Source organism: Aythya ferina (genome assembly GCF_964211825.1).
Source record: "Aythya ferina genome assembly, chromosome: 1".
Lineage (NCBI taxonomy): Eukaryota > Metazoa > Chordata > Aves > Anseriformes > Anatidae > Aythya > Aythya ferina.
The window spans coordinates 29,906,856-29,933,119 of NC_140296.1; the positions used below are offsets into that span (position 1 = coordinate 29,906,856).

The following is a 26,264-nucleotide window of genomic DNA, read 5'->3' on the forward strand; positions in this document are numbered from 1 at the left end:
AAAGCTGTCTTTTTCTTTGCCCAGTCATACAACATAGCTCAAGAAAAATTCTGAAGGCATATTTCCAGCACTGCCTGTCTGCCAGAGCATGTAAACACACTAATCTGCAAGTTCCTAAAGTTCTTACTCTCCATTGAACTGCCATATCCATGACACCACAGAACACATTGGGACCAGGCACACTGAACTCCTGTTAATTCCAAACAGACAAGATTCACAAATCAAAGAAAAAACAAACAAACAAACAAACAAAAAACAAGTGAAAAGGAACTAGACGTATAATATAACAATTAGTTTATTGGAAAAAACAAATGTGTATTCTGTTTTGGACCTTGTTCTTTAAGTTATTATCTAAACTGTCTGAAAACCATACTAAATTTTCACTACTGGTAGGTTGTTGGCCATTTACTATCAAGTATCTCACTGGCATCTCTAGATTAAACATCATCATAGACTAAACCAGAAAAAAAATCCCAGACTCCTTTTATCTTTGTTTTATGAATTTCTCACTAATAAATGACTGCCAAGGGTGTGGTTGCACAGTTTTGATACCTGAAGTTGCACTCACATGGTTGCCCTATAAAAAAAAATAAGGGGGTTAGGGGAAAGGAGGTAGACAAAATTCAAGCAACTTACCTCTGTTGCTGACAAACGTTTATCGCCATTATCACTACCAACACCTGAATCTGAGTCCTTTTTACTTGGGTAGATGTCATCAATGCTAGATGTGAACAAAAAAAATCAATAGAAGACTGTAACAGCATGCATGGTTAGAATTCTGTCCTGTTTTGAATTAAAGCAAAATTCCCTCCATTATCAATGCCAGTGAATAAATAACTCGGTATGATTGCTAACTACACATCTGCAGTATGCTCCAAGTAGATCAGATAGACTGTTTGGTTAGCTTAAGGATTAATGAAAACAACAGAAATAATCTGTCCTAAAGGTTACTTTTTTCACTAGACAAAAATGCATAATTATAAGTAAGTAGCGCAGGATTTTGACTGAAGTCATTAAGCCATGTGATTGAAAAAATAAACTAGTTGAACTCAAACAAGAGTCAACTAATTTAAAGGTAACCACTAATGCATTAAAACGAGCTGTTAACTCCCTGGGGCTTGGAGTAATTATTAACACAGAAACCTCCTTTTGAGTCTTTAAAATACACATTGAAATTTAATATTTGAACAAAATGACTACAATAATTGCAATTGCTATCTCGTTTTTTTTTAATTGCCTAATATGACCTCTACTCATTTTAAAGTACCCAATTAGACACAATACTCATCAGCTATTATTTTTATATATATAAATAAAAGCATATATCTGTATACGCTCTATTTCCTACTCAATTACAATCCTGAAAATTGTAACACTGATTTGAGACTGACACAGCAATTTAAAAAAAGAACAGCATTCAATTGAATAAGATGAAAAATATTTTTCACTTTGTTCCAAGATCATAAATATTACATGAAAAATGAAGCAAGATTTTTATTCGTACCTCTCTTCCACAGGTTGTGGCAAATGTGGCTGTTCCATGGCATTAAGATACAGAGAGTCTGCTGTTTTAATCTGGCAGGCCTGTACAGTCAGATATTTGAATATATGCACCTTACCCTTTGTACAAATCTGTTGGACAGGAAAAAAATAGGTTTGTAACTAGAATAAAACAAAAATGTATTTCAAATTTCATGTAGTGAAACTCTCTGAAAACTAACTCATATAATCATAATTGAAAGGAAAACAGATTATTTATTTTAAGAATTAAGAGCTACTTCAATTAGACAAATAATGATTTGAGATCACTAGCAAAAATACTCTGGGAGTAATACAGAAAACAACAAAAATTTATTCTACTTTAAAAGATCCAAATTTGCTTTCTGCTCCAAAAGGATTATGATTAATAAAATATATTTCAGTCTATTACTAACTGCAAAGTGAGTAATTATTTTCCAAAATTAGTCAATAGTGACATTTAATTAACAAGCATGTTCTTTACACTTTGTCACATTGCTTCTACAATTGCTCATTAATGTTTATGATGCATTTCACTGGCTTTTGCTTTTTTTTTTTTTCCCCCTCTATCCGTACTCTTTAACCCACATGCTTGCTGGAATTTCCTTCGTATGTTTTGAGCTTACTAACTGCACTGCCATTTGTAATTAATGAAAAGCATTTCTCCAGTGTAGTAAAAACTCTCAAGTATTTCCACAGCTGTTGATCATCTTGTAGTAGATACAGTATGATGAATCTAGGGTTCAGCAAGTCAACAACAAAGCTGTCCTGAAGCAGCAAGCAGATGTTTCATTTATTTATTATTTCTCAGCATGGCCTATATTCAGAACAGGAGTCTGATCTCTCTGTGTATGGCGTTCTGTACAGTTATAATATAAAGTAAAATAAACTTCATGTGGATTGTGTTCTAGGCTGCCTGAATGTATAGCAAATTGCAACAGAACTTCTAGAACTAGCCTCTTATTAACAGAAAGAACTGGAGCCTTGAGTTGGAAGACCATGACTGGGGAAACAAACTCCCAGTCAACTCTGAACTTGTGCGGGATTTGCTACTCCAGCTGGATGTATGTAAGTCTATGGGGCCCAATGGGATTCCTGACAGGGTCCCTCAAAGAACCCACTAATGTCATTGTGAGACCTCTCTCAATTTTCAACAGTCTTTGGAATCTGGAGAGGTCCCAGTCATAGCATAAAGCTACCAGTGCCCAAAGGAGCGGCTGAGGTCCCTGGGTTTGCTCAGCCCCGAGCAGAGCAGGCTGAGGGGAGGCCTCATGGCGGCCTGCAGCTCCCTCACGAGGGGAGCGGAGGGGCAGGCGCTGAGCTCTGCTCTCTGGGGACAGCGACAGGACCCGAGGGAACGGCATGGAGCTGGGACAGGGGAGGGTCAGGCTGGGGGTTAGGAGAAGGTTTTTCACTGAGAGAGGGGTCGGGCACTGGGACAGACTCCCCAGGGCAGTGGTCATGGCACCGAGCTTGCCAGAGTTTAAGAACCATTAGGACAATGCTCCCAGATGTCCTTTAATTTTTAGGTGGTCCTTTGTGGAGCCAGGAGTTCGACTGATGATCCTTGTGGATCCCTTCCAACTTGGAACATTCTATTACTTTATAATTAAGCCAGGAAGTTTCCCAACAACTCTCTTTTCCAAAGTTATACACACATTAGGTTTCATATGGAGATAGGAATGACAAAAATAAATATGTAGCTTTATTCATATGTAGAATGGAAATATTCTAGAGTGACATTGGTTACAATGGTGCACACACTTATGATGCTTTGTCTTGTTTATATATCCACAACGAATGTCTGTGCTGACAAGTTCAGATGTCCACTATTACAGAAAGTTGCATTTTATAGGCTGTAAGTTATCATCCACCCAATATTAAGGCACAAATTAAATGATGTTACTTACTTGTGCTGGTGGAGACTGCAAAGGATTGTTGTCAAGCAGTAATACTTGTAACTGCACCATCTTTCTAAAACAGATGGGAATCACAAGCACTTTATTGCAAGAAAAGTCGAACTTTACCAAGGGAAGCTGCACTAGTTCTAAAAGCAACAAAGAAGACAAAAGGTGTTATATCTGTACTTATTTTTGCCATAAAATAGTAAAATATTTCTGAATAAAGCTTTTTTTTTTTTTTTTTTTTTTTCAATCTCAGAAAAAAAGGAATATGCCTCTCATAATAAAAGGCAGTGTATAGCAGCCTCTTTTCCCTTTTTTAAAAATACAAACTCAGACAGGAACATGACTAGTATTTACTCCATTCTATCCTGGGAATGGAAAAGGGTGTTATTGATATACAGGTGACAATAACTTTTAAAAACTTTGATTTTATTTATTTATTTATCTTAACTCAGATGACAATTACCATACTGCATTCACAGGTAAGAATTTGTGCAAGTTACAATAGCTAAAATTTTGAAGATAATTCATTAACAAAGTCACACACTAAGTACTACTTAATGCTATAGGCTATAGAGACACAGCAAACTCAAATGGAATAAATTCAAACACAAGGTAATTTCTATTTGCTACTATTACTTAAATTATTAAAAATACTTTCAAAATACTAATGAGAAGAACTACTGCAAAGGCATTGGGATTATTATTACTATTTATTTTTATTTTTTTTTTACCTGGTGGTAAAACTTCGAGGTAATTTCTTCTGACATTCAGTTCTTTTAAAGATTTCAGCTGGCCTATCTGCTGTGGCAAAGCTGTGATTTCATTACAGCTGACATCCTACAGCAACAGTAACAGAAATAGTGAACTTTCGGCCCCAAAGTGTTAAATAATACTTACAGGAAATTGTAGCTAATGTGTTATTATCATTTTAACATTTTATTAACCTGAAAACTCGCAACCTTCCATGCTCCTGCCTTTCCAGTGCAAAACTAGATGAATGAGAAAAATCTTTACACTTTATTCAAAGCCTAGAGTAAGTATCTGTTTAGAGGAGTTAATTTTTAAAGTGAATTTAACTTCTGTAAAAATAATTAGCTTAAAATGTCCTACCTTTTTGTTTCTAACTTTTGCTTATATCGATAACTTACTACCATGATTATACAACCAAAAGTGTTTGGATGAAGTGTAAAATTGCTACTGTATGGCTCTGATTTTATTAATTATTATTTTTTTTAAGGTTCTTGTTCTTCTAGATAGACGATTAAAGCAAAATTAAAGAAAACAGCAATGACCTTCAGTAATGCTGGTCAGAAAAGACATATACTCAATTACCACATCGAATAGGAGGACATAATGAAATAGGACAGGTGTTACTTGGTATTATACAGATATTCAACATTTTCTTGTAAAAGCTACTCCCTTAAGAACCTAGACAGACTCTAAACAGGTCACAGCTAAATTAAGGGGGTTTAACAATCTGGATGAGGTGGCAACCAACAGTTATTTCAGCTTTTCTAAAGGAATAACTGCTGTAAAGTTGAGTTGAGCCCAAAGTAGTGAGTATTGCTAAACAACTGAACATTATTTCAAGGGAACAGTTTCTACACATTAACACTACTCATAATATTATACTTTAACGCTACTGAAAACCTGAAAATGCTACAAATGTGTACTAAAAACCCACAACTTCTTGGATTAAGTCAGTCTAAAACAAGAGAGATTTCACATATTAGCTACTGCTTCTACTGCCAAACTGTCTACATTCAATGTGAAATCAAAATGACATTGAAACCTCTCCTTATGTGCCTGTAACCTGTAAATGCAAGCCATGTCCCAGTTCTGCTTCCATTTCTGCATTAAAAAGGGAAGCAGAGCTTCCTAGGAGGACAGCTAAGTGAGGCAATGCCAAATTTTCCTGAACAGGCTAGACTCTTTGCTCCTACTCTTGACTGTTTCAGATGATGAGATTTGTACAGTACCTAGGAGCTCTTCAGCTATACAATTTTTAAGTCAGTTAGAATTGAGCCATCTCTTTGAAGACAGCTGCTTTACTGCTAGTCATAAGCATGACATTAACTCTCTACCTGCAATCCTAAAAACTAGTTAAAAAAACAACAGTAGTAGCAAAATCTGATCTGGCAATGCTGCTCTTTTAATCAGACATGTTTCTTCTCGTAACAGAATCTCAGTGCTGCCAAAACTTCCCTCCCTTGTCAAAACAGAGTCAGGAAATTATTTTAGCTTTTAGACAAGGAATTTAAAAATACCAGTTAATGAGTGCTTCTTTTGCCCAAATTGTCACAAAGTACGGCACTGTTAATTGCACTGTTCCCAGATCATTTATTTTTAAAGCTTTACTGTCCTGTTTTCAATTTACAGGCTTTAAATGAGTTTATAATTAGATACGTACTTTTTAGAGCAAAGAACTTAAATTTGAAGTCACCTTGTGGCAGAGAAACTCTAGATCAAGTACACTTCTGCACGTACATCAGAACAAGTCAAGGAAAGAGACAGTTTTAAACGAAGTTCAAAAGAAATGTCTGGAAGTGTACCCAAGTCCTCTTATAATCTCTCAAAACATCCACAATGTGACTGATCTCTTATGACAGCATGTCAGTAGTCACAAGGGCTCTAGAGACAGTTGTAGCCTTGATCCTAATAACACTTCAATCCAACTTTTTTTTGTACTACTTTGAATAGCTGTGGAAAACAAAGACCTATAACATTATTTCCAGTTATGCTTAGTAGACTTTATGAGTGTGTATGTGACAGAGACAGTGTTTATCTTAAACTTTCCAATTACTTTGGCAGTAATGGAAGCCACGCTATCAAAGTCAAATGCCTATGATTTTCAGGCTAATAACCCTTTAGAGCAACATGACATCCAGTAAATTGAAACTTCACTTCACGGACATCTGCAGGCAGTTGAAATGAAGTTCAAACACCTACTCAGGTCCTAGGGGCTAGCATTAGCTAAGGCCAGACTTCTTGCATGAATGCTGTGTTGTCCTCATTGGTTATTTCCTGCCATAACAACACGGACAATTTCTCACAATTAAAAAAATGTAAGGCTTAGGGAAATTTAACATTAGTTTCTGTGGCATGCAGCTCAATGGTGTGAAAACAAATCCAGATCTTCATTTCTCCTTTGTTTATAGTAAAGTTTAAACAATCATAAAATTCAGAATAATATAAGTGGAAGAACACATACAGTAACCTAACTCCACTGTAACATTATTGACATAGGGGATTTTATCCAAACCTTCTGAATCAGAGTAAACTTCCTCCTTGCACCCATTTTAAAATTTGAGGCTCCTGTTATTTCTAATAAGTATGTGGATTCTGCCAGAGCTTGTGAAATACGTCACACTGAATGTTAAAAATGTTACATGGATCCTTTCAGAAAACAGAAGGCAGCACGTCCCACTTGGCCAGGCTGCTGGCCCAGATTTGATGAACAGGGTAAAGGACCTAAATCCCAGCAGATGGATTTGAAAGCTTCCAACATCAGAAAGGAGCATTCCAGAGATGGAGAAAGCTCTTCCCCTGAGAGTGCAGAAGGGCAATGCTGCCCAACAGGAAGGAGAGCAGAGCTTTACTGCACATCTTACAGCTTCAGGTGCGATCGTAGAGCTATCCCTACCCAAGTACTTTCTTTGATGGAAAGTAAGTATCAGAGTATCTTCACACCAATTTTGAAGTCATCCTCCTGACTGACAGTAGAAGTATGATCAAGTTATGCAGCTGTAAATGAGTTTCCCAACCAAATTTTCTAAATACTTTGACTATATCCTGGAGGGGAAATAATTCATACATTATTTTAATGCTTCTAAGACAACTCTCTGACTACATAGCAGAACCTAAGACTAAAATTTAAAAGAATACATAAAAATTTACTGCATGTAATATATAAGTCATTCTATGTTATGATTGTGACATTTATCTATGTATAAACAAGCAATAAAAAAGAAGAGAAGAAAGGAAGCAGAATTAGCTGGAAATATCTCACCTAATCTGCAGCGAACTATGTTTTTGTCATTCTAGAGAGGCCACAGTGGTAAAATCCGTTTCAAAAAGTTAAATAACAGCAATAAAAACATCCATTTGCTACATACACTCAGATTTTACTGCAAGTAGCCTGTGAAAAGCTGGAAAACACTGAAAATCTGAGGGTGCTTGCCAAAGTCCTAGTAACACAAGAACTGAATGCAACCAGTTGGTGTCTGCCACCACTCAGGATTGATCCCTTGGGCCAGGTTAGCACCAGTGCTGTGTACGTCCCAAAACAAACAAGAGCATGCCCTGCCAAAGGGCTGGCTGGCTGTGTCGCTTGGAAGCCACATGCTGTTCAGGCTGGCATTGCTCTCACACAGCTGAATGTTTCGTGCAACAACTGCAGCATGACTTAATCCTCTCTATTTTTTTCATCTTTTTCCTTATTGGCTCTTGAACAATGATCACCTTATTGTATAAATCGCATCATCTTACATATGCCAATACAGATACAGGCTCTCAATCCTACCACTATTTGCTGCATAGCGGTTTAGTCATTTCCAGCTAAGTAACACAACTTATTTCACTAGAAATACATGAAGTACTCATGGTAGCATCAACCTCAGTAACCAGGTCATCAGAATAGATGCATGCCTACTTAAAAAAAAATAGTTATTCATGTATTTTATTTCTTCTAATCACAGAGAGCTAGATTCAGACTTTCTTCAAGTTCTAACAATTCTATTCAGCCATCGCATCCCCAAAATTAGGATGCACTTTAGTGCTATTCAGCTTCAATTACATATAAAAGTGAAGCTATAATCTCTTACTGAACCAGTTTTAAGCTACAACCTAACACGTTTTGGAAGGTAATTCAATCAAAACCAGCTCAGTCATATAATTAAACCCATAACAAAAAGATATTTTAAACTACTTGATAAGTTATTAAAAAACACCACCACCACAAACCTGGCAGTGTTTAGCTCAGGTACAACCCAGAAAATAAAATGTAATTGCTTCCCTCCCCTAAACCAATTTACTCTAAGTTTACTTACAATTAATAGTATAAGCCTGAAACACAAGGCACTGTACAAGACAAATACAAGAAAAAAACAAGCCCTAAAGTTGTCACTTCATATATGGGGAACCCATAGTGGCACTGGGGCCCCAAGCAAGGCCAACTCAACTTCTGTAACAGAATTTAGAAATTATTCTTATGAAGATGTCAATATGATATACAAGCACTTTCAGATACCTAGAAAACGTGCAAAATAAATGCAACCAATGGAGATGATAGCAGTTAAGAAAAAGCTCACACACCACTGTTTTACTCTGCATAAATTGGCAGTATCAAACAGTAGTTTGCCAATTTTTATCTTAAAAGGTCAAGGTGAACAGAAACAACCAGAAGGCACAACACATGCCACAGGGAGTTCAGAGCCTCAGGAAGGCTAACAATATACAAAAGAGGAAGAGAAAGGGGAGAAAGGGAAGCTTTCACAATTTCCACATACAAACTTTTAGAAACAATATGCAGTTACATAAAATTTAAGTTAAGGTACCAAATAATTTCTGCATTTTCTGATTCTTAGTTATTGGACAATATATATTAGGGATTAAATACTGCACTCAGAGACTGTAGTTGTTGGACAGCTTTGAAAAACAAGAGGAATATAATCATTTTGTTTAGACAGGTTTTCCAGGAAAACAAGGTTGCATGACAAAAATAGTGAAATAAAATGAAAACAGACCGATAAGATCAGTATCGTTAGTGGAATGCAATGTGGTAAGCAGATAGCACTGCAAGAGAGAAAGGAAGCAGGAGGCGGGGTGGTATAGGAGGAGCAGAGAGCTTTGCAGAGACTGATGCCAAAAAGAGAAACTTGAGACAGCAAAACAAGGAGCCAGTGCACGTGGTGAGTACAACTGGCAAAGAAAAACTTAGAAGCTGAGTTTTAAATGAACAAGGGCAGTGGTGTTGCTCTGAAGGGTCCTGAAGACCATAAAGGAAACTTTTATTGTGTTACTACTATTGTGTTAGACTTGAGAAATTCAGAAGTTAATTTTTTAACTGGCATTATAAAGCATTTGTTCAAATATCTTTCCAAATAGAATTTTACTCTTTTTAGTTAAATACAAATAAAAATCAACAAAATCAGTAACATACCAGTTCCATTAACTGTTTTAGCTGACCTATCTCTTCTGGAAGGGAACCTAGCTTATTGTTACTTGCAATTAAGACTTTTAGAGGAAGACCACACAGGCAAGCTGGCAAAGAAGAAAGCTGATTTCGACTGCAACAAAACAAAGAAAGGAAAACAACCATTAAGAACACCAGTAATATTCTTACTCACATGAAGACAGAGTTGTAAAACCCCTTCATTTTGATGGGACATATTTAATGCAGATAAAATGCAAATTTTAGAATTGCAATCATTATGAAAACACAAAAAATATTTGAATTACTGACTAGAACAGTATTGCAGAATAGTATCACTCTGGAAAAAACATCTTATAACAGTTTAATAACATCGTAAAATGTTGCTACTCCCCCATCCCAGACATCCCAAACTTAGCAATGAAAATTTATCTTACTCAAGAACCAAAACCTGGAGGAAAAAAATGTGCATCCTTTTTGCTCCTCGTCCATTTCCTGTGCATTGGTTAATGAATATAAGCCATAACATTATCCCCATCCCCCTCCTGAGTGAGGGAAGGCAGAGAGGCACCAATTCAATTTAATTCTATTTATAAAAACTGCTGTTACATATCACTATACTCTGATTACCTTACTCATCTTAAGCTTTTCAGTATATCAGGGACAAATTTATTTCTAGTTTTGCTGGTGTGTATATCAAAGAACAATAAATGTCTTCCATATCTCAAAGAAAGTCCATTTAAGTGTTAAAAGTGTAAGCAAAAAGTCCTTTGACTCAACCTGTAAGTCACATCCTTGAAAAATATTTTCCTTTATCATTTGAAAAAAAGAAACAAATGGTATATTGCATCAATCCTATAGAACTAAAAATGGTATCTGCTAACCTCAGAGGCCAATGTTTCAAATGATTACATCCTAAAGACGATTAAGTCACAAGCAAAAATAAGACTTTTGTAGGAGAGCATAGGATCTAATCTCTATGAGAAGGTATTAGTTACCATGTCATACACTTCTCACCTTGAAGTAGAGCCAACAAAAGAGGATCAGCCCAAACCTTTCAGTCAGAGGCTTTCCTGAACAAACAAGAGCTGTCTTCCAGCACATCCAGACAGTCTTTCTTTCCCTCCTTTTTCTTAAAGCAATTGCCTACGTGGCAATTATAGTCTGCTGCTACCCTTTTTTTGGACACAATCCAAAAATCTATCTTGATTTAAGCTTTTATACCATTTCTCAAGACCACTGGCATAAACATGGAATCAGTTTCAAAAATATTTCAACATTTAGACTGTAAGATTCCAAGACAGCAGATCCTTCAAGTGACTACACAAATGTCAGAGAATTTCTTAGTTTTCTATGTTTTCTAAACACTCAAACTTCTCAGTGGGCTAACCCATTCATTCTCGTTACTAACACTTCTACGGTAATTTGAGGTTTGAAAATATGCTTCAAGACGCTTTGAAGACTTCCCTTCCTCCAAGGTTTCCAGAGGGTTTATTTATTTATTTGTTAAGAAGAGAATAAGATGATTCTTGTTGGAAACACAACTTAAGATATCTTATCATATTATCCCAGGTAAATTCAGCAAAAATAAGGTAAATTCAACAAAAAAAAATTAGAACCATCAATGGTTGACTTCCTTTCAATACTCGTATTGAACCATTTTATCTCTGAATCTTATTTTTTTCTAAAATTGATACAACATTTATAAATGACTCTCCAACATGATCCATTTCAGACTTTATTTCTGAAAATAAAAAACAGTATTTTCATGAAGAGGAATCACAAGGGAAAGTAAATTTTGGTAAAAAAACTTTCCAGAGATTTAGGCTCTCATTCTAATAACAATTACTCAAGAAGCTTGAACTTAAAATGACAAATACTGTATGATTATAAAAACATTAACTTGTGATTTGTGAGTCAACTGCCAGAAAAAAAAATTATTGTGCTCAACAGAACAGCATTAACTACCACCTTCCCTAGAAAATTTGACAGTTTTAATAGAATGTAACTTATTTTTTTTATGGGTATCAACCTGTTAGAAAACTATGAACAGTAAAGCAGTGCCCTGTTCACAACCATTTTAGTTAGCTTCTGCATGACTGCTAAGACTCCAAAGAACAAATACGCATCACTGATCTGTGAAAATAGATTACAAGTGTTACTGCTGCACAACGTACCATACAAGGTGATGGGACAAGAGACAGTAGAGATTACATCCTCCAGCCTCTCTTAAAGTTATGTTAATATAAAAAGGAAGACAACATCATTATTTCAGAAATGTGGAACTAAACACGGATTGAAGCCTTGTTTCATCCATGAAGGCTGTACAAGGAATGGAATTAATATATTTTAATGCACAAGCCTTTCCTCTGTCCAAAATCTTTGAGTTCCCCAGAATCCTAAGCAGACTATCAGATCTGTGAAACCTGTAACTCAAGAAAATAATATATGCATTGCCTTATTCTGTCTTTTCTGCAGAAGTCTGAATGCCTTAGCCAGAAGGTATTGTTCTAACATTTATTTTACTACTTACTTTTACTTATTTTAGGAAGCTTAAAATCTGAAAAGGTTACACTGAACAGCAGATTTGGCACCACAAGAAAATAACAAAATGTGAGTAGAAGTTATTTTTAAGGTCTACTGAAGTCAAATTGAGAACATCCAGAATCTGCAAATGTATCTACTCAGTAGGTAAAACACACAAAAATAACAGAATTTTTTTTTACTTTTTAAGTTTTACACAGCTCAGAAGCAATCCACTGAGAGATAAGGAAAAGCACATAACCAGTGTATGTGTGTAATACATTGTCATATTTGTTTAAAAGGAATTCCCTTAAATAAAACATAAATTGTATCCACCAAGGTCCCAAACCTATACACATCTCTTGACATCACTTCCTAATTCTATTTAACATACATATTCTCCTGGTGCCACATAAAAATATCCATTTTAAATTCATCATGTTTTCTTGCCAAGAAGCAACATGGTTAGAAAGTAAAGGATATTGTTCTCTCTTCTACAGACTGCTTACTGTCAAGACTTCCTAATATATGGGAAGGCCGTGTCCAAAAGAAAACTATTTAAGGAGATTTTAAGCAGAGAGAAACTACCTAGTAAAACTTGAAAACTTTCCATTTGTTTAGGTTGTCTAATTTACTGCGGTACACAATAGCAATTCTAAGTATTCTGGATTTGTGGCACTTTACATAAATTCCATTAATACACTGAGTTAATTCACTCTAATTCCCATGTTTACCAAGATGACTTAAGCAAACTTGATTTCATCCAGTCTTAATTTTTTTTTTTGGATCCAACTGTAATACCACTTCAAAATTACATGTCCCATATTCTTTACATGTGTGCAAATACTCAGGACACATTATTCTATTTCAGTTTTTTAAATCAAAATTAGTGTTCCATGGTAGCCAAAACTGCAGTACAGTAGTAACACAGGAGGGCTTGAGAAATATGCTCAGTGTTTACGAGACTGAAGACCAAGCCTTCATACCTTGGATTTAAAAGCACAAGAACCACTTCGCCCCCTTGTTCAACCTCATTCTCAAAGACAAGATAGTAATATCTTCACTATCACAGTTTTTACATATCCAACTGCAATCAAAACTCCACATCTTGTCCCAGCTGAGAAAGTGCTGACACATCCTCTCACAAGAGGAAATATGCATTTAAAGCAATAGAAATCCTCAATATGGATTAGCATCCACACACAGCTTTCCCAGAAAAGAGACAAAGGTGCTTAATTTTTTGTCCCTTCTTCCTAAAAAAAGGCAGTTATTATGTATCTTGCATAATAAGAGGATATAAGTAATAAAATCACGATTTTCCTATCTATTCCCCATGAGGAAAATATTGATCCTCTGTCCCTCCATCTCTCTAACTACAAAAAAAAACCACATACCAAACTTTAAAAAATTTATCATCAGAAGGGAATGAAAAGAATCTGACCATGCTGATACGATTAGCATTCTCAATTTGCTAGAATAAGGGAAAGAAAGGGATTAATGTTACTCGGTCATTCCTTAAATAATTAGTTTTAGATTTTACATTGCCTTCATATGGAACTATATCTACAGGCAATGAATTTTTGCATTACTGCTTGCAATAAAATGAAAAATGTAGTCAATTGTTCCAGGAACACAAAGTGCAGACAAACAAGTCTTTACGCATTTGCAAATAAAAAAAAAAAATATGGTAAACTTAAACTTACCTCAAATTTAAGTAAGTTAGCATTTGTAAGTTCACTATTGCATCTGGTATAACTTTAATACAATTGTGGTATAGATTTAGTGTTTCCAGTGACACAAAATGGCACAACTCCGTAGGAACCTCCGTTAATCTGTTCTTGGATAGATCTATGAAGAGAGAAAGAGAAGATACTTTTTTGAACCATCAGAAATACTACTTTGAACAAACTGTAATTATTAAAAAAAGTGAATAAATGTAATCCTACAGTCAGACAGCAAGTTAAGGCAGTGCTTTATTATACAAAATAAAACTAATCTTAACTTTTAAAATGAAGAAAATGGAACAGACTGTATAAAAAGCAAAAATTAAATTAAAAGTTATTCGGTCTAATAAAAAATAATTACTTGCAGGCGTCAATACACTGAGAAAATACTTGAATCCACAACCAAGTGAAGCTCATATAACATATCTCAAGACCAATACAGATAGTTATGTGCAAATGATAGCATTTAGATAAAAGCAAAAAACAACTGTATCTCTAGTTTCTTTTTAAAGGAGTTTGGCAGGTGTTTGAGAGAAAGGATACAAGGAAAATGCAACTTGATGATTTCATATCTTTGCTGCTGCTGGTTAAGCCTCCTCCCTGATCCTCCAATGCTTATCTGAAGTTGACTGTCGTAGACTGTAAGATGGGAAAACCAACCAAAGTTCAGTGGATATATTTCCAGAGTGCCAATGATCTGACCTCTCCCTATAGGATCATGAAGTGGTTTTGCTTTTGTGAAAAAATTGTCAAAAACCTGAAGATCTTAACTTTCTTTGCCGTGTCAGGTTCAGCTTGCTGCATAGAGGCATGGCTTGAGCTCAAAAGCATCACCAGTAGGAAGATTTTTATCATTTTTGGTTTTGTTCCTGTCTCCTGCAATGCAAGCTGAACTTCAGCACTCTCAATTCCCCTTGTCAGCCTCCACCTTGCTCCATTTCATTGCTGCAACCACAAAGCTAGTCTCTATTCCAAACCTGACCAGGATGACAGCAATGGCCAAGGAGGGAACTAAGGGAGTGCAGCCCTGCTGACTCAGATGGCAACGTGGTTGAACTGGGCACCTCAGCCAAAATTATTCACCTTGAGATTCCACAATTCAACTTGAAAAAAAACCTTCCCCTTTTTTTTAAAAGGAGCTTCTGCGGTGACATCCCCGCATCACCTCTCTCATTTCCTCACGCAGTGGGGAAGGGGCAGGAAGGTTGGGAAGAGGGAACTGAAACTCAGCCCTAGGCCTCTCCGTGGGCCTGGGCGGCAGGTGGAGAGTGACCCCTGGGCCTTGATCTGCTCCTTCCACAGTGACACACACAAAGTTTGGTTAAAACAGAAATGTTGCTACTCCTCACGCTGTTAGGACAGCAGGCTATCTATCACTTGGACCCCAGCTTTAGGCCTGCTCTCGTTGACCTTCACACGGAGTAAAAGGGACCATGCCACCACACGCCACTTAGCTGTGGAAAATTCTAGTACCTCAGAGGAGCGGAACGGCAACGAAATCCAGCCCGTGTCTCTAAGAGCCATCACAAGCTAAATGATCTAAAATCATTTCTTGCTATTTTAATACTATCATTTCTTTCTTTAATTGTTTTTATTGTTATCCCCAGTTCTCAAGGGCTTTAGCTCTGGTAATCTGAAGAAGGACAAAACAAAGAAGCCACAGATGATAACAGAAAATCCTCCCTGTTACCCTCAGGACAGAGGGTTATTGGACACAACATGTATACAACAAAGGAATTCAATTAACTTCCAACAATGGAAGTCAATTATTTATTATTGTCTAGTTATCAAAGATTACGATCATTTCAACAGTTATATCTACTGCTGCTTCCTAAATAATGTTAAGAAGTTCTATCCACATAAAGCAGAAGAATCAAAACTGTGTGTTTTATTTTATACAGTGTAACTTAAAAAGCAGAGGTTTGCTAACATAATTAATTTTATTTTTATTTAAGATGTATCAAATACCAAATCTGACCATCTCTGAGAAATGGGGTACAGGAATGGAATGAGTATGATACCATTATTTTTTAAATGATTTTTTTTTTTTTTGGCCAAAAAACAGACTTTCCTGATCAAATGGATGAAGGGTAAAAAAAAAAAAGGACAAAAGAAAGGATGGCTTTTATTCAATCACAGAATGAATGTAAACCTCCAAACATGATGCAGCTGTAAAGAAAGCCTAGCAGCTTTCAGATGCCTCTAAAAAATCTGTAATGAAAAGTGCATGCCTTAAAAACTCAACAGTAAGGAGAACAGTCTGCATATCAGCTTCATACTGTACCTCATATATGCAAACACATACAGAAACCTCTGAAAGTTACATAATTATTTTGATATTACTTATACCAAAGTACTTTTGTACCTTGTTTCATTACTGCACCTGACAACCTGTACATACACTTTGTGCATATTCTGATATTTAAGTTCTAGAATAAAACATTTGTTAAATCATTAGTTTGAAAAATAGTGCCTCAGGGCAATTAAAAATAATGAAGTTACTGCAGAGACTAACTTTGCTACAGAAATAGAAAGGAATAGAGAGGTAGGGTTTGATAGAGTTTAGCCTTTTAACTGATTGATTATCGCCTTTAATACATAGGAGATCTAACAAAGTAACAAATCCATTATGGCAGAAACACCATTTTAGGGTTACTAAGGAACTATATATGAGCTTAACCTGAGGTAACTGTTTCCTGTAATTCTGTTGTGAAGCAGGCAGCACGAACACAAGCAAACATCCCGGTGGTGGGGAGGGCACCAGAGCAAGCTTTCCGTGTTTTAAATGGAATACACTATTCATTCATTATTTATGCCACAAAGGCATTTCAAACTGAATCTGGCTTCATCCCATTTTATACTGCCAAGAACAAGTTCGTTAAAACTCCAAAATAAAGAACGAAATGCAAAGTAAGCAAGCCTGCTTAGAAAAATATGAGATGGAAGCCTGATCTTTTGAAGAATCAGCACAATTCTGGAGCAATGGCACTGTTTTTGTACAAGAGCATTACTACGCTGGAAGCTGGACAGGAGCTACCCAAAACAAGAGCTTCCTTAGCAGGGAGTGAACAACAAAAGCAGAAATTTCCTACCAGCAGCAGGCTCTGAGCAGTGTTTGGGTACCTGGCATGGCATACTGCTGGGCAGCGATGACTGATCCATCCTCAGGACAAACCTGTCCAATTCCTGCAGCTCCAAAAATGCCTGCCACAATAAAATCCCACTGTTGCCTACCACTGTTGTGACGGCAGTCTACAAGCTGATTACCAACACCCCAAACAGCATTTAAACCAACCATACATACAGAGCATACATACCGAGCATAAACCACACTGCCACTGCAGAAACCAAACTGCATTCACCAAGTAGCCAGGCTAACACCAGAAGTTGTACCATTACATTTCTTTCAGTAAGGTTTCAAAAACCCTCCCACTTTCCTTCCTACCTTCCAGTTATTAAGTAAAATTTTTAGACTATTCACAGACAAGCTAACCAAATTAAAAATTTAAGACCTGTAGTTCATTAAATGAATATGCATATGCACTACACATGCACAAATCTTTGCTAAGAATTTTAATAAATGCAGTTTATTTTAAAAAATCGGGTTATAGAGAAACTCATAAATCTACATTTATAAAAATAAGCCTACAAAAGGCAGAAGTTGGACTTAAGAGTATATCAGTTGAACAGGAAAATATATATATGCACACATGTGAAACAGAAGAAATATCTCTATTAGAAACAAGTTTGAAAATCAAGAAATTGCATGGTAAAAAGTCACTGAAACAAACTTACTGTGGCCCACCAAGTTCCTATTTTTGTAATCTTTAGCATTTACAGAAGAAAAACCAATAATTACTTTGAAGAAGGTATTTGCATTCGTACTAAATTACCATTCAAGGTATTCACATGAGAGGTCTGAATTGGACCTGACAAAGAATTCAGGCAATTCTCTGTGAGAGCCTAGAAAACCAGTAAGTTCAACTCTCATTTCATGACATATGACACAGCTGTATGGAGTTATGCTGTCACCCATATTTTTATCTGGCTTTTAGGAGGCCTGTATTTCCACATTAGCTAGCTGATAATTGAAGCCACAAACTGATGGTACTGTACCTCAGCCGACTTCTGAAATAAGTATTTAAAAGCACTTCACACCTTCAGCAGCTCTGCATCCCAAGTATACTTGCCTTAGAAGAGAAGGCAAGTGGTCTTCTCTGCCCCTCAGAATCAAATAGCCAATGCTTTGTAGCAAGCAATTGCTTCCTTCTAGTTTTTACTCCTTTTTTCCTCCACCTAAATGGTTGTCCCAAAGTCATATATATTTATGTTAGTGTTTTCACAACTAACAAAATGCAGTATACCTCTAACAGATGCCCTACAACTTGCTGTTACTCAGCAGAGCAGCACACCTTGTCCCACTTACTTGACTCTATCTGGCAGAAAACATGGATGAATAATGTCCTGGACATGCAGCCAGCAACTCCCACTGCCAGTGATGCCACATGCACAACAAAGTGGGAGCGGAGACCTCTGGTGCCTGATGCATTCCGGTTTGTTCGTGATAATTAGAGCACAATGAGCACATGGCATTTCTTAACTAAGAGACGTGTCTGCTCAAGTTATTTAGCAGACAGAAGAAGAAATAAGAGAAGACAAAGAATGCCCCTTAAAGCAAAAACAAAGTGAACATTGATGTGCTTTTGTATCAACTTTCCTTACTAGTGTTATGATTTAATATATCAAGTGTTTCTTCTTGGCAGCTGTGTGGATGAGTTCTGCAATTCTTCCCTATTCCACATCTTGACATAACATTAAAATACGTGGGCAAATTCAAGAGCTAACTGTAGGGATACAAAACACGCAGCTCTACTTTATCAGTGTTATCGATGATCACAACGAACTCAATTTAGTACATACCAAATGTAGCAATTGTAATATAATCATACATCCGCCAGTCACCAACGAGGCCCTAAATCAAGGCTTTTAGAGGCAGTAGGAACAGGAGCGAAGGAAACCAACACTGAGAAAGAACCACATTGTGAGCCTGGCAGAGCTGGTGCCACAAGAGGGAGTCCTGATCTCACAGACTTGGCCAACACCCTGTAGCAGGGTTTCTCGAGAGCATCAATAAGGAATGAAAAGGGCAGAAATAGGAAGACACCTATGCAAAGCCTTACAAGCCCCCGACGTTTCCGTGGACCTATTTCTCACAAGGGTTTTCAGAGTATAACAAATGAGTTTACTTGTCACAACTGCAGGAAACAAACACAATGGAGGTCGAAGAAACAAACACAAATACTAAGGAGGTTGAGAAAAAACACACACAACAAAACCAACCCTTCTGAAATAGTCACATTGAAGCGTTTCCTCCAAGCTTCCTTCAGTCGATGCAACAACCTGAGGTATCTGCGAGCTCTCTGTAGTTACAGCAGTAGCTGCACTTGGCCTATTTAAGGCAAAAGCAGCCTTAAAATGTCTCTCAATTAACGTCAGATGATAGACTCAACAAAGACGATGCTTACAAACTCAATCATTCCTCCTCAGAGACCCTCACCTGCCACTCCACTGTATTTCATCCGCCACACCATTAGGGAATATAGGGCTTGCTTTACCACTGTGCCCTGTAACCACCCAGTAGAGCAAATGTAAGCCAAGTGCAATCCTACAATTCTTTTCAGGTAGCAGGCTGACTGCCCTGAAGCAATCCAACAGCTCTCCCAGAAGCTAAACCTGAGCAAAAACTTCAGGGGTGAGGGAAGGGGAGAGAAAAAGGGTAGCAATAACTTGCTGACAGGTGTGTTGAAGCATATTCTCATTGTTAGTGCTGTGGCACGCTCCAATTCAAAGGAGGCAAAGGAAAATTTTCTGTAAGAGATGCCCTCAGTAGAGCATCACAAGCCAGGACGAAGAAAGAGGAGGTTACAGCAGTCTGCCTCATTATCGTACTTACCGTACTGCCCAGCACACCTGGCTTTAGGCAGCAACATAAAGCATTTACGTTTCTGCTTTATCTGTTATTTCTTCATCATTAGGACAACAGTTTAGGGTTAAGATTGGCAAAAAAAATATGGTTCCTGGGTTCCATAACCACTGGGTCCTTCCTGCGGATCCCTGTGAAGGTGTTACCACATTTGGGACCCAAACACCCGTACCTCAAGAGAGAAAAAATGCCAGCCAGCAAACACCTTCCGTCAACAGAATGACCTTTAATAACATGGTATGAAACTCAGTTCCTGGGCCATGAAGCATTCCTCATTCTCCCACGCCTTCCGCACCGGAGAGGATGCAAGCCATTAATTTTCACACTCCTTAATAAACAGCCAGCCCCGAGAAGCATCGATGGATTTATCATTCCATGATTGTACTAATTAGCCTCAGCTGGACTTAAATATTTCAGCTGTTTTCTCAGACACAGTAGCAGTAAGAAATGTTTGCTCAGTTTAAAAGCTTGAAGAACCTGCTCTTTCTTCATTTGTTTTAAAGGAGGTTGGTGAATGGAGAGCACTGGAAGAACAAAACTGAAGTGTTTGCATCATGCACTAGCCATCTGAACATCTGTACTCTACCAAATATTTCAGTCGTACAGGGACTTCCAGGTAACATTAGACTTCACAGAGGAGTAAGACTTGGATTACGAAGCTCTTTTCTGGAAGAAGAACAATGACCACAGCTTCCATCAACTTCAAAGAGCTGCAAATTGTGTGTGTACGCAATCACACAACTCCCTTTAGACAAGCCACTAATCCCACCTACTGGAGAAGAAAAATCTGAAACAAAAATGTGAATTTAATTAAATATTAATATTATAATACCACATCCTTAAGATGGTAGCAGATCCCTGCAAGGACTTACTCTAGTGCCTTCTATTACAAACCTGTCATCTCAGCCACAGAGATCTCCTTTCTTAAATCTGCTTCCTTTGTAAGCCAACGCCTTCCACTGGGAAATTCCCAATGATGCACTCAAAACCAGCAAAAATCTGTCCTAGAAGTCTACAACTTTCTCCAGCCCACATATAACACTACTAGAAAGAACAAGCTGAATGAAATGTAACAGGATTTCACTTCGTTCTCAGTTTTAATGGCTATTATCATTATTTTTCCTGATGCTGCAAAAGAGGGTCCCACTTATGCTACACATTATCTGCCCCTGTGACTATTCAAAGAGGGCTTTCCTCACATTTCCCACCTGCTAGAAGCGAGCCCATACCCAATTTCTGTGAAGCCATTCGCTTGCCTGCACTATGAAGGCCATTATTTTCCACACCTGACAGACTAAAATACAGATATGTTTATTTTTAATTCATTTTTATACTTGAACCGTGTCACATTCTGTTAGAGAATTTTCTGCGAACAGGCAAGTGAACAAAAGTTCTTTGATCTTTGGGTATATCAAAGGCTTGTAGACAAAGATATGGAAGAGCTACCTGATGTTAATTTACAGTAACGGGGAAAGCAGAGCATTACTCATCTAATCACTTCCTCTTCTGTCTGCACATCTCCCACAGATGCCAGGGTTAATCTGCCTTACCTACATTACTCACATATACCCCGCAATGGTGTTTGAATCAGCACATCATCATTTTTGTAGCAATTTATCAACAGAAAGCTGTTTGGTACCATAAATGCTTATTTGTACTATTAGCACATCCTTAAACAATCAGCTAATTAAGCAGCTATTAGACAGGAGGTACAACACTTGAAAAACTGGAAGAAACGGCTAAGAAATACTTCAGCTACCTAATCAAACCAGGAATTTATGAAGACATTGCCAGAGACTGAGGTTCTAAGAAAGAAAATCCTGGAGCAAACTACAAATTAGATTCTAGTAAATAACCAACACGAGGTGGCTACTCCTAGATTAAAAAAAAAAAAAAGAAAAAAGAAAAAAGAAAGGACTTCTTGCACTGAAAGCAAAATCAGCACTCTCTCTTAAAAAAAAAAATAAAAATAAAAATGAACAAGCTAAAAATAACCTACCTGGAATCACCAGTACTGTAAACCTCTAAGTTTTGTATCAAGACACCTATCCCATAGAAGTGTTTGTATGATTCTTTTTAAGATGTTTTGCAACCTTCTATTTTTCCTTAAATTAAAAAAAAAAAAAAAATCTGAAGAACCTTGCCTTCTTAGGAGAAAACAAAACCCTATCTCCCATCTCATGCAGCAGTGCTGTCTGTCAGCCAGGGGATGGGTTGGGCTTGACAGATAACAACTTTCTTCTGCCTGTTTTAACAAGTCATGGTTTACACTGGGACTGTAATCTAACATGAGATACACAGACTGCAAGAAGTCTGCATGGGGACACACACACTACTTATAAACAGTTTAGTGCCTGTAAAAGGTAAACAAAACCCATCCCATACTTGCCACAACACTTGCTGGGGGACACAGGTGGGAATACACCAGCAGGAATTAATAGCATTGTATGGGTCAGTCTCCAGCCACAGGTAAACCTCAGTGCTGTTGGCATGAAACAACTGCATGGCAATGGATATTTTGAAGGGACAAAAGCATGTTTCCTTCTGGTTTATCTCCACATTGAGGGGTGGATCACAGACCATCTTCTAAAACACACGAGGCGACTATTCTGCTCTGCTTTTATGGATGTGTCACCTTGCATCTTCTTGTTTGCTTCTACAAGAAACGTTCTCAACGTGGTTACAACAGGTTAGGGTTGGCACCGAACAGGCTGTATATAAAGCAGGGGACAGGAAAGCGTTAGTTCTCCCCCCATGCACAATCAACAATTAAAACAAGAAGGAAGGAACTACCTACTTGAGGTCCAATCTTGAAGAAGCTACAAAAGATAGTTTATTCAGGCCCAAAAGGAGAACCTATAGGTGGGTGGATAAGTCCCATGAAGCACAGATGGACAGCATTATTCCCTTTTTGTTATCACAGAAGTAGAGCCTGTGCACCCTAGCTTTAAAAAGTCCAGGAACTGCAGTGCACACTGCTGTTACACAAGAAAACATCATTTTATTCCCTCTCCTTTCTTCATGCTAATAGAACAATAATGTTTCAGTGAAACAACTGGGGTCAAGAATAAAAATAAAAAATAAAATAAAATAAAAACTTTCCTGCAAAAAACTCCGAACCTGGTCAAACAACCAGGTCAGCTTCTGTGAAAAGAGGAATCTGACTGAAAGCTTCATGACCACAACTTGGAGGTCTGGGGACTTCACTTTCAACCTTTTCAGTAGGAAGTGAAAGATATTTTAAGGACTTGTGGGTTTGGTTTCTTTATCCAGTATATACATTTTAAAATCATTACTGTGAGCTGAAATGTTCATTTTCAGCACTTTTCCCACCAGCGGGGATGCTGGACCTAATGATATTATCACTGCTATTCCACAGTGGCTAATTTCCATTGATGACTTGACCTCTAAGTCTGCAATTTTGAGTCAACTCCATTTCCACATCATTAATGCACTCCAGAACTGATTCAATAGCAAACACTTTTAACTGCAAGCCCCAAAATAGCTGATTTAGCAACTGTTTTTTTTTTTCATTTTTTTTAACTGAACCCTAAGTCCACAAGTTTGTTAGTATAAAGGCAGTTAAGAGCAATCCACTGGTGATTTAGTAGATTTTGTCAGCTTTCAGACAACATTATAACTACTATCAGGGCACTCACTGCTAGGAAATGCATTTTCCTGCTTCAGGATTTAAGCGTCAAGTCACCTCATCATGCCCAGTAAGAAGAGGATGCATCGAGTGAGACAACTGTGGTTTTAATTCAAGAATTGCACGGCCTTCTGCTCAGATTACAATTTCTTTTCTGCAGAACACAAATATTCCTAACTTACTCCCAATTCGTTTTTTTTTGTTTGTTTGTTTTTACACTCTACAAATGAATAAATAAATGTTTAAAGAGTTCACAAGAACTGCTAGAATTTTAATTCTGACTTCTTGCAAAATGGGGTACTTTCAACTCAATAACATAACTCTTTGTGACTGACGAACGCAGAGACTTGGCAGCTCTGGCTCACTTGCTCTCTTCCCCTGCCTCTTCCATGATTTGGATAGGAAATTCGTTCCTTTGGGAAGAACCCTAAAGAGATACACCAGCAAATATGCAATTCTAAATACATTTTGTTTCTGAAAAGAAAAAAAGGCTCTGATTATCTAGACAGGGTAAGTGTTCAACTAGCAATTGTTTCCCTGAAGAGATGGCATTACCACACACCCCCAAGTGTTCCATATGCTTTCTTAATGAAAAGCCTCACCTTTGAAATTTGTTTATTCAAGATTGATCCAGATAGCAGAAAATCAGCTTTAACACGAAAAGCTTCTCATGTGGCTTGTGCTGAGCCCTCTGGCAGCATCACCTGCAGATCTACTGGAGGTGCTACTCAAAAAGGGGCTACGTTATCACAACAGATCCATACGCTGTGCAAGACCCTGCACAACTGCTGAGCTATAAATTACCTGCAGTCCATCTAGGATCTGTATACAACAGTATTGTATTTCACAGAAAGCTAATTTTAACTGCTGGCTGAGAACAGAAATACCTACAATACACCATGCCTTTTTAACAAATGGATGTTAAAAGATTGGCAAAACTTTTTTAAAAGGTCAGTTGAGGTTTGTAAAGCAAGCATCTTACAATTTTTAAAATGCCAGAATTAGATATATTTAAGCAAACTTAGGTATATTCTATCAAAGTGTGCTACACATTACACCTGAAGTCTTCTGCCAGAATCATCTGTAGATACCAAATCCTTCTGTAGCTCTCTCCAGTACCTTGCATACAAGGTTTTTTTTTTCTGCATAACTGTCCACATGAATATGCAAGACTAAGGATATACCACAGGACTCCCTTACAAAGTAAATTAAGCAAATAGATACTACCTGATCTTGCCAACAACCTTGAATTCACCAATTATGCAGAATGCCTGCCATCTTTCAAAGGGAAAACAGGGGTTTCTGCTGAAATCACATCAACTTTCTGCAATAATTAACAGCAGCACCTGAATAAAGAACCAATTCATCTCAAAAGCAGCTTTATTATCCTTGCTACCTTGATGGAAAGTTGGCTCAGAACCCATGTTCACACGATCCTTTATCTCTCAGTAAAAATGTATTTGTTATCAGTTGATGCCCGCTAATTCTTACACCAAGCTTGTCCTTTTAATATCCTCCCACGGTCTTTTCTCCCTTGGTGTATTTGTTAGAATACCTTCTCCCAGTCATTCTTCCCCAAGACTAAACAAGCCAGATTCTTCCAGTTTCCTCTCGTTACAGTTTTTCTGACCATCCAAGCAGACCTCTTCTGCACCTGTTTCAGCCTAAGCTCATCTGCTTTGAACAGTAACAGGACGTAATCTTTTACATGAGGATTATGTTACACCAGTGCCATGTGTAACATTATTAAGAATTCCTAGTCCCTGCTGAAATACATCTTCTGATGCAGCCTCAGGATAAAATTAGACTTAAGATTTGTCATACTGGTGGCTTGTGACCATCTTTAAAAGACTCCTATAACAGGCTTTAAAGTTTAAAACTGATGAAGTCACTACTTTCAAAGACTTTGCTTACTGCCTTAAGAGTCGATGGCTTTAAATCTTCATCTGCCTTTTTTTTTCCTGGACCATTCTCCATAGAGCAGTGAATGTTTCCGACACTGAATACCAGACTGGTGTTCTCAGTCTGTGTTCACAGGGCAAAGAAGAGTGCTTCAGAAACACAACACTGGCTAGAAAACACTTTGTTTCTGTAGCCTTCTGTCTCAGAAATAAGTTAAAAGGAAAAAGGAAAGAAGAGAAACAGCAAATTCAAAGCTTTTGCTAGTGCATGAAACAAGCAACAGCAATAGCTAGCGTATCTAACATTGCAGCCCTCAACCATAACTCCGAGGAGAAAGGAATGAATTATGATGAATTAGTAAATGAAGCCAACAGCCAGACCATTTCACCAGTGGATTACTTGGAAACACATGCTGCTTGCCATTTGTTACTGCGTTTTCCTCGGTCTTTTTTTTGTGAAGTGTCTGAAGACAATCTTGCCCATGCCCCTCCTGCTGATACATCAGACATCTCTAAATCACGAACAGAGAAAAGTTCTTTACGTTTTCCACGAGCAAAGTCACTCTATTAGCTCAATTGCAAGGTTTACTTAAGCCTCTTTTACACCATAAAAACTCTTGAATTAAGTATGGACACAATAAGCTTACTTTGTTAAAGTATGTGGGCACTGTGCTTGTGGGACAACCCTCTGACATGAAACGACAAGTGCTAGGAATGTCAGCATCTCACACAGGTATGTGACATGATTTCCATTTCACCCTGCATCTTTCTCAATGCCACAGAAACCATGCAAATAACCTCAACAACTTCCATCAGAGAAGGCTCATTCATCATCCCACGATTCAATTTTTCCTGAGGTGGAAAAATAAACTAAGCAGCTGCCAGGAGGCACTGCAGAGGAAGGAGTC

General features: G+C 37.5%; 1 protein-coding gene across 4 annotated transcripts in view; it reads right to left on the reverse strand.

Annotated features, from left to right (window-relative positions):
• Nucleotides 1-26,264, reverse strand: part of LRCH1 (leucine rich repeats and calponin homology domain containing 1) — a 117,685-nt gene that overhangs the window by 47,170 nt on the left and 44,251 nt on the right. For all 4 annotated transcript variants that reach the window (XR_014695977.1, XR_014695978.1, XR_014695979.1 and 1 more), the window contains exons 2-7: nt 13,803-13,947; nt 9,586-9,712; nt 4,157-4,262; nt 3,429-3,565; nt 1,505-1,632; nt 637-721 (exon numbers count right to left, since the gene is read on the reverse strand). Coding sequence is in view for 1 of the 4 variants with exons in the window: in XM_084529599.1 (XP_084385725.1) it covers nt 637-721; nt 1,505-1,632; nt 3,429-3,565; nt 4,157-4,262; nt 9,586-9,712; nt 13,803-13,947 (728 nt within the window). In the remaining 3 variants the exon portion in view is untranslated. The remainder of the gene's footprint in view (nt 1-636; nt 722-1,504; nt 1,633-3,428; nt 3,566-4,156; nt 4,263-9,585; nt 9,713-13,802; nt 13,948-26,264) is intronic.